The sequence below is a fragment of the Macaca fascicularis genome, chromosome 5, assembly GCF_037993035.2.
Source record: "Macaca fascicularis isolate 582-1 chromosome 5, T2T-MFA8v1.1".
NCBI lineage: Eukaryota > Metazoa > Chordata > Mammalia > Primates > Cercopithecidae > Macaca > Macaca fascicularis.
The window spans coordinates 25,129,802-25,138,476 of NC_088379.1; the positions used below are offsets into that span (position 1 = coordinate 25,129,802).

General features: G+C 43.0%; 1 protein-coding gene across 1 annotated transcript; it reads left to right on the plus strand.

Moving 5' to 3' along the window:
* The first annotated feature begins 7,156 nt into the window (after positions 1-7,156).
* On the plus strand, positions 7,157-7,731 carry LOC102140522 (large ribosomal subunit protein eL39-like). The gene has a single exon (XM_045392215.2). The coding sequence runs from the start codon at positions 7,258-7,260 to the stop codon at positions 7,522-7,524; it is 267 nt and encodes an 88-aa protein (XP_045248150.2). The 5' UTR covers positions 7,157-7,257; the 3' UTR covers positions 7,525-7,731.
* Positions 7,732-8,675: the final 944 nt, after the last annotated feature.

Below are 8,675 nucleotides of genomic sequence, written 5' to 3' on the forward strand. Positions count from 1 at the left end.
GACCTCAGGTGATCTTCCTGCCTCGGCCTCCCAAAGTACTGGGATTACAGGTGTGAGCCATTGCAACTGGCAGTCTCTATGAATTTGTCTACTCTAAGTATCTCATATAGAAGGAGTCAGGCAATAATCCTTTCATGACTGTCTTATTTCACTTGGCATAATAGATGCAAGGATCACCTACGTAGACTATGTCAACATTTTCTTCCTTTTTGGGGCTGAATAATTTTCCATTGTATGGATATTCCACATTTTACTTATCCATTCATCTATCAAGGGACTCTATGGTTATTTCTACCCATAGCTTTTTTAAGAAAAAAAATTAATTTCTCATTCACCATTGTACTCAATTCTTTACATACCTTACTCAGTTAATCTTCCCTATAGCTTAGGAGGTACCATTATCATTATCCTCTTTTAGGATGAAAAAACTGAGATTTGGAAAAATTAAGGAATTTGTCTTCTGTTACTCAGCAAGTTAGTTCCAGAGCATGATTCCCCCCAGGGCTGTGTGACACTACACGCTTCCCGCCCCATGGTAAATGGCACGAGGGTAATGCAATCAGCAAAATTCCAAATGAGGAAATTCTACATGGATAATGACCTAGTTTTTTCAAAAAATAAAATAGAAGAAACAAAAGAAAAGAAAAGAAAAGGCAAGGAGCCTAGAAATTAAAAGAGATTTAATAGAAAAATAAACCAAAAGCATGGGCTTGTTTGGATCTTGATTTTAACAAGCTGCAACTTCACTGTGAATTATATCACTTCCAAACAGTGATAATAACTGGGGAAATTTGAACAATGTGAGAGAGAGCAAGGGTGTTAGAAGTACAAACAGAAATATTTAGAGATGAGACTTAAGATTTTGGTGTCTGGGCCAGGTGTGGTGGCTCATGCCTATTATCCCAGCAATTTGGGAGGCCGAGGTGGGTGGATCATCTGAGATCAGGAGTTCAAGACCAGCCTGGCCAACATGGTGAAACCCCATCTCTACAGAAAAAAAATTAGCCGGACATGGTGCTCATGCTTATAATCCCAGCTACTTGGGAGACTGAGACAGGAGAATCGCTTGAACCCAGGAGACAGGAATAGTCCCAGTGGCTAACCCCCTGACTCCTGAGTTGAAGTTGATGACTGTGTCCTCCACTGCTGCCCACAACAGGCTGTGGAAACTTAAGCAAATTACTTATCCTCTCAAAGCCTCAGTTTCCCCACTTAGAGAAATGGGATGCTATTTCTTCACAAGTGTTTGCTTTTAGGATTTTTATTATAGAAATTTTCAAGCACATTCATCAGAACAGTCAATAGTAAAATGAATCCAGGTAAGCATCACGCAGCTTCAATAATTATTGACACAGCTGATCTCTGACCTGTATCTCTCCTTCTCCCCACACCCTACTCCGAGAATATTCTGAAGCAAATCTCAGATGATATCATTTTGTTCGTAAACATTTCAGTATGTATGCAAAATATAATTGCTCTTTTTTCTTAAATTTAACCTTTACTATCACACCTAAAACATTAACAATAGTTCCTTAATATTCAAAAATGTGGAGTTTGAATCTTCCTTTTTGTTTCATAAATCGTTTTTCACTCTTGATTTATTTGAGTCAGGACTGAAGTAAGGCCTATTACATTCCATTTGGTTGGTATGCCTCTTGAGTTTCATTTGATCTCTAGGTTCCAACAGTTATCAATAAGTCAATTTTTTTTTTTTTTTGACACAGAGTCTCCCTCTGTTGCCGAGGCTGAAGTGCAATGGCATGATCTCGGCTCACTGCAACCTCCGCCTCCCAGGTTCAAGTGATTCTCCCGCCCATATTTTTCCCCCGTTACTAGCATCTTGGTTTTTCTTAGAGAGACCACCCTCTCCAGTTCTTAGTCCAAGTGGGAGGAAGGCTGACCCCACATCTGGCCCCAGCCCCAGGGGAGAGGCATATTCCAGGCCCCATCAGTCTTATTAGTCTATCCCCTCAATCATGCTGATTGCCTCAGGGATGGACAGGAAGCCTGCATTGATCCAATGAGACACAATTCTTGGAATTTTCCAGAAGTAGAAGCAGCAGTTCCTTTTCCCTCTGGAATTGCTAAAGAATAACAACAGCAATGAGAATAATATGTATCAAAGGCTTACTATAGGTGCTATTATTATCTCCCTTTTTACAGATGAGAACACTGAGGTGCAGAGAGGTTAAGAGACCTGGTGACAATCTGGAACTACTGGAGGCCACCACATGGACAGATCTGCTCAGGGTAAAGTCAACTCCTTGAAGTCAACCATGCTCAAAAGAAAGAGTTGCAAGGAGATCAAGTCCCAATGATGTCATCTGAGTCTCTGGATTCAGCTAGACTTAGGACTTTTCTATTTCTTGAGCCTATAGTGTAAGTGTAAGCCAACTTGAGTTAGGTTTTGGCACTTCGCAACTCAGAGAGGCTTGGCATGAAAAAATATGGAGGACCTTGAATTTTGGGGATAGGAGAATGGAGAAAACAGAAAGGAACCAACAGAACTTGCCTATTGTTAAGACAGGCATTGTGCTAGAGGCTTGCCATACACTATCTCACTTAATCATTACAACAGCATGTTTGATGAGTAATAGTCACATTTTATAGATTAGGAAAATTAGGTCACAAAGGGTTCAGTCCATTGGTTCATTCACCACATATTTTATTCTGGATCAGGTACTCTACTAGATATTGAGCAGTCAAAGATAATAGCAATAATAACAACAGCTAACATTTTATTGAGAACTTACTATGTGCCAAACACCGTTCCAAGCATTTGACATTCATTGTCTTATTTATTCCACTAAACAACCTTGTGAAGGTTGTTATCATCATCCCTATTTTATGCATGAGGAAATTAAGGCGCAGAACCATTTAGAAATGTGCTGAAGGGCAGGCGGCTGGGAAGTGGTGAAGACAGAGTGACTTCAGGGGCCAGGACTCTGACATGATACCATGCTGCCAAGCTTCTCTCTGGAAGTTCAAGGTAGCTTGCCTCAGGTCACACAGCAGCAGTCCAGACTGGTTCATCTGACCCAAAGCAAGCTCTTTCCTCAGCATCATGATGCAATTGCACATAATGAAGTTAGATTTCAATTTTGAAAAGGATTGGCAGCCACCAAAAGGTTTTGGGTGTTCCCAAAAAATTATGCCATCTTTCAAAGAAGGGGTGGGTCCTTCATTGTATTTATTCTGACCATGAGACAAAAAGACATCCCCATAAACACCTCCCAGAGGCCACACCTTAGTGTGGTTTATACTGTGTGCCACGATGTACAGAAATGGGTTTCATTTCTGTTTTTCAGGAGAAAACTTCCTGTTTGTCCTGGCACAGAACCCCTTGCAGCAGGACACACTGTTGGCCAGCATAGGAACTTGACTCTTGCATGTCTTTTCTTTTGAACTGCCAAGAGCTCTTACTAACCTTATTTGGTAACAGCTCCCTTCTTTTGTTTCAGAACTAACCCTCTTCCATTCCACATGAATCTGTTAGGATCCCCTAACTCTGGCCAGAGGGTAGGTGCCCCTGAGCTGCAGTGATGAGCACATGGATCAGGAATGTCACTCTAGTAAGAGCAATCAGACTCTTCTAGGAGAAGAGTCTGGCACTAGAAGAGAGAAGCTTGCTTTTTGTTGAGAGTGAATGATGTAAACTAGAACCTGTCTGTGATCATAGTCATACCCTCCTCTCCAAAACCCCTAAATCCACAGAGAAGAAGCTCATCTCTTGCAATAGGAATAAGCCTAACATCCCAAGAATAGCACAGCTGAGAAACAGGCACAGAGAGAGAATATTACTGAGTTCCTGTGTCCAGTCATGCTGGAGAACAATTCCATTCCATGAACTCCTAGTTTTTGGAATCAGTAAATATCCCCTTTGTTTAAATTGGCTTGACTTGAGTTTCTGTTGCTTGCAACCAAAAGATTTCTGGCTAAGACTTGCTTCATTACCCAGAGGCTTTATTATCTATTGTTTGTTTTTGTTTTTGTTTTGGGTTTTCTCACTTTCATCTTTCACAAATGGTAATAAGTCAAGAAGATCTAATTGTAAGCTAATACTGGCTGCAGAGTTATTTGTTATGGTAAAAATTTAGAAAAAAACTTACATGGCTCATAAGGGATCACTCACCTATACAGTAACCTAGTGTCCCTAAGTCTGATGACTTTGTGGATAAAAAGTGACATCTAGTGATGTTAATGGCTTGACTGTGAAACACAGGGGTTCACCTCCACCCAGGGTCCCCATCGTTTTGTCTGGGGTCCCATGGTCATGTCTCACATAAGTTCAAGGACAGGCTCACTTGTATTTTTCAACTCTGGCTTCCTCCTTGAGACATTTCACCACTGCCCGGGGCTGTCTGGGAAAACTGCTCCTCTGTGTGAAGCTGTCCTTTGGGTGGCTTGAGCTCTGGAGTATCAGAGCTGGGCTAAGCCAATGGGGGTGGGAGGACCAGTGAAGGAAATCGCCCTGCAGTGGGCTGTGGCATCTGTGCTTTATCTTTCTCTCTTCAACAAGCTTCTGCATGTTATTTCCTCTGTTAAGAAACCCTGTGATCTGGGAGGAACCAGGCCTGGCCAGTCAAAGTATTTTCTCCCCGTGCCAATGAAGACTGGCCAAGAAGTGACATGGGACCCATGCAGGAGGACAGATTCCCAGAACCTGCGGAGAAAGACACTCTCTTCTTTTCACTTATGTTTCTAAGCTGGAGCTCGTGGACTAAACCTATAATAAGAAACCCAAGAGCTGTTGGTTGGCCTCTACCTTTCACCCTGTGGCCTGAGGCATAAGGAAAGCTGGCTTGCATAGAACAGAGAATAGAGCAGATGGACAGGGAGCAGCAAGGAAGAGATAGAGTCTTGGCAGCCTCCCATCCAGGCCCTGATTCTAGATCATTCCTAAGGTTTTGCTGCATCCCTGACCTTGTGCTTCAGGGAGTCCATACAATTGCTCTCAATATTTGCTAAAACTCACTTCAATTGGCTTTTGCTTTTTTGCAACTCAAACGGTCCTAACAAATACCTGCACTGTTATTTCTTTCTTCACATACCTGTGCATAAAGATTCCTGTGCATAAAACTGTTCCCTTCTCTCTAGTCTCATAAAAGCAACTGCAGCTGGGCGGTATGGCTCACGCCTATAATCCTAGCACTTTGGGAGGCTGAGGCGGGAGGAACACTTGAGGTCAAGAGTTTGAGACCAGCCTGGCCAACATGGTGAAACCCTATCTTTACTAAAAATACAAAAATTAGTCAGGTGTGGTGGTGGGCGCCTGTAATCCCAGCTGCTTGGGAGGCTGAGGCAGAAGAATTGCTTGAGTCTGGGAGGCAGAGTTTGCAGTGAGCCAAGATCTCGCCACTGCACTCCAGCCTGGGCAACAGAGTGAGACTCTGTCTCAAAAACAAAACAAAACAAAACAAAAAAAATAAAGTAACTGCCTTTAAGCAAATGAACATGCAAACCAATCCCTGGGCTACTAGCCCTAAGCCTAGCCCCAGACTTGGCCAAAAAAAAAAGTCCCTTAGACACAACCTATAACTCACAACTTCTACATTGAGTCTAAATGCAATAAATAGCAATTGTGAATGCGAAGTTGCTCAAGATTGTCAGATATGATGAGAAAGGAAGGGCCAGAATTCACATTTATGCCAACCTGTGTAGAAAACTGTTTCACCATTTTGCTGTATTTGTGTATCAACCAATCTTTCAGAGCTTGATCTCAAAGAAGTAATCTGGGACTCATTTATAATCCTTAAAGTAAGGGTCTTAGCTGCAGATTCCAGCACCTCTTTGCTACTTTGGCTGGCCTTTGCTGCCATCAGCCAGGCCAGCAAGAGGGGAGGTGTCCTGTACCCCGCACCACCACCCCTCGCAGTTGGAGGGGCACTCAGAACAGATGCAGATCACATAGTCTCAGACACTCACCAGCTAAGCTCCAAGGCCTCTCCAGAACAAGGATGAATGAAGACAACTCCGAATGAGAGGACACAGGCCTGGCGTTCAGCCCAGGAGATAAGCCGGCTCAGAGCATGGAGGAGGGTGGTCACAGTCAGAGAGCAGGGACTCTCTCAGACAGCTGTTTCCTGCTGGGATCTGCTTCAGAGAGGCTGGAGTGCCACCCCACACACCCCTTCCAGGGACTGCTGTCTCGACTGCTGTCTCCAGGCAGTTTTTACCTCATAACCCTTCAGATTCAAGCTCAGGGATTGGAACTATGATTCCTGATTCTATGGACTTGAGATTCCCGAGGCCTGGATCTTGCTGGTGAGATCTCTCTGGCCTTCGCTTCCAAGGACTTCCAGCTCCATGGATTCGTGTGATTGGGTTCTCCTTGGCTTCATAACCTCATGGTCTCTGGCTCTCCACACCTCTGCTCGTGCATTATTAAAAGAAGCCTATAGACAACTTTCCCAGTTTGTGGGTGAGAGAAACAGCTGAGAAATATCTTGCCTATGCTGAGGATAAACACAGCCATTCTCTCTCAGTGGAAATCTTTGTTCTAGTTCTCCTTTGATGCCAAGGGAGTAGGCAGGTATTGAGAACTCTGATGAGAGGCCTCCACACTCTTGCCAGTGCTGGTTCTTCACTTGCTGACAGGCTTGCGATTCCCTCTGCTGTAGAGACCAACCCTGGATTTAGCCTGCTGTTCTCTCCCACATCAGGCCTCCTGGTCCTACAGATGGGCACATCGTGGATCATGGTCTTCAGCCTCAGCAGGACCTCCATGCTCCCTGGGGCCCTTTTCAGCACTAGTGCCCCTGATTTCCCACGGTCCTTTAAAAAGTGCCTCCCCTTAGGCCATGATGTGACCCCACTTTCTTTATCCCAGAAAGAATAGTCATCAGAGAAGATGTCCGCAGTCCCGCTGCACCCCCAAGCCTCCTCGTTTCCCCTCCATCCCAGAGATCTATCTAAGGAGCCCCTCTTCCTGTCTAAGGCACATATGCTCTGCCTCCTCAGGAAAGTCTCCCTCCTATACCACCAATGTTAGTTAGCCTTCTGCACAGAAACAAAGCCAATAGGATGGATGGATAGGTAGATGATAGATATATAGGTAGGTAGATAGATAGATAGATAGATAAGAGATGATAGATAGATATATACATAGATAAGAAATAGATAAAACAGATAGATACAAAAGACATATAGATTTATAGATTGCATAGAAGATAGAAAGATGAGAGATAGATAGACAGATAGATAAATGGATAGATAAGAAAGATGATTGATGGATAGATAGATTAGATAGATGGACGAATGGATAGATTGATAAGAAAGATAGATGATATCAAAACAGATAAGAAAGATGATAGATTACTCTTTTCCTTTCTCCGCCATCGTGGTGTGTTCTTGCCTCTGCTTCTCGCCATGTCTTCTCACAAGACTTTCAGGATTAAGCAATTCCTGGCCAAGAAACAAAAGCAAAATCGTCCCATTCCCCAGTGGATTTGGATGAAAACTGGAAATAAAATCAGGTACAACTCCAAAAGGAGACATTGGAGAAGAACCAAGCTAGGTCTGTAAGGAATTGCACATGAGATGGCACACATATTTGTGCTGTCTGAAGGTCACGATCACATTACCATATCAAACTGAAAATGTCACCACTATCTGGAGAGTTGGACGTGTTTTCCTCTCTGAATCTATTATGAATGTGTTGGTTGGCTGGGTTCAGTAATAAATATGTGAGGCCTTTCATTTCAAAAAAAAAAAAAGAAAGATGATAGATCAGATCTATGGATAGATGATAGGTAGGTAGATGAATGGGTAGATAGATGGGTGGATGGATGAATGGATAGATAGATAGATAGATAGATAGATAGATAGATAGATAGATAGATAGATAGATACACAGATTTTAAGGAATTGGCTTATGTGATTGTGGGGCTGGCATGTCTAAATTCTGCAGGGCAGCTCAGCAGTCTGGAAACCCTGGGAAGACTTGATGTTGTAGCTCAAGTCTGAAGGCAGTCTGGAGACAGAATATCCTCTTGCTTGAAGGACCTTAGTCTTTTCCTCTTAAGGCTTCAGCTAATTGGAGGAGGCCCACTGATGTGATAGACAATCATCTGCTTTACTCGAAATCTACTGTTTCAAATGCTCATCTCACCTTTAAAATACTGTCACAGCAATGTCCAGACTGGTGTTTGCCCAAATAGCTGGGCACTATGGCCAAGCGAAGTTGACACATGAAAGTAACCAATTACAGCAGTTATAATTGTGGTTAAGAGCTTTTATATGTTTACTAAGTGTTAGTGTTTGTGCTAAATTAATCACATACAGTTTCTTATTTAATCCTCTTGATGCCCCATGAGGTAGATCCCATTGCTGTCCCCACTTTACAGATGGGAATGTTAAGTTACACAGTGAAGGGCAGAGCTCCTCTTCAAACCAAGTCTAGCTGACTCAGAAGATTATATTCTTAATCACTAATCTGTGCCACCTTCCAGCTGCTTTCCCTATTCTGGCTTTTTATTATCTGATTATAAACATATTAAAATCTCTCTGATTCAACAAAACAGAGCTTCCCATGATCTGTTTCCTCTCTTTCCTGGGGAACCATCTTTGCAAGAGTGGCATCCTCTTGGTGGCTCCAGTTCTTAGTCTTCAACTCACAGCATCCTGGTATCCACCTTCACCAGAACAAGAAAACAATGTCGACCTGGGTCACAAAT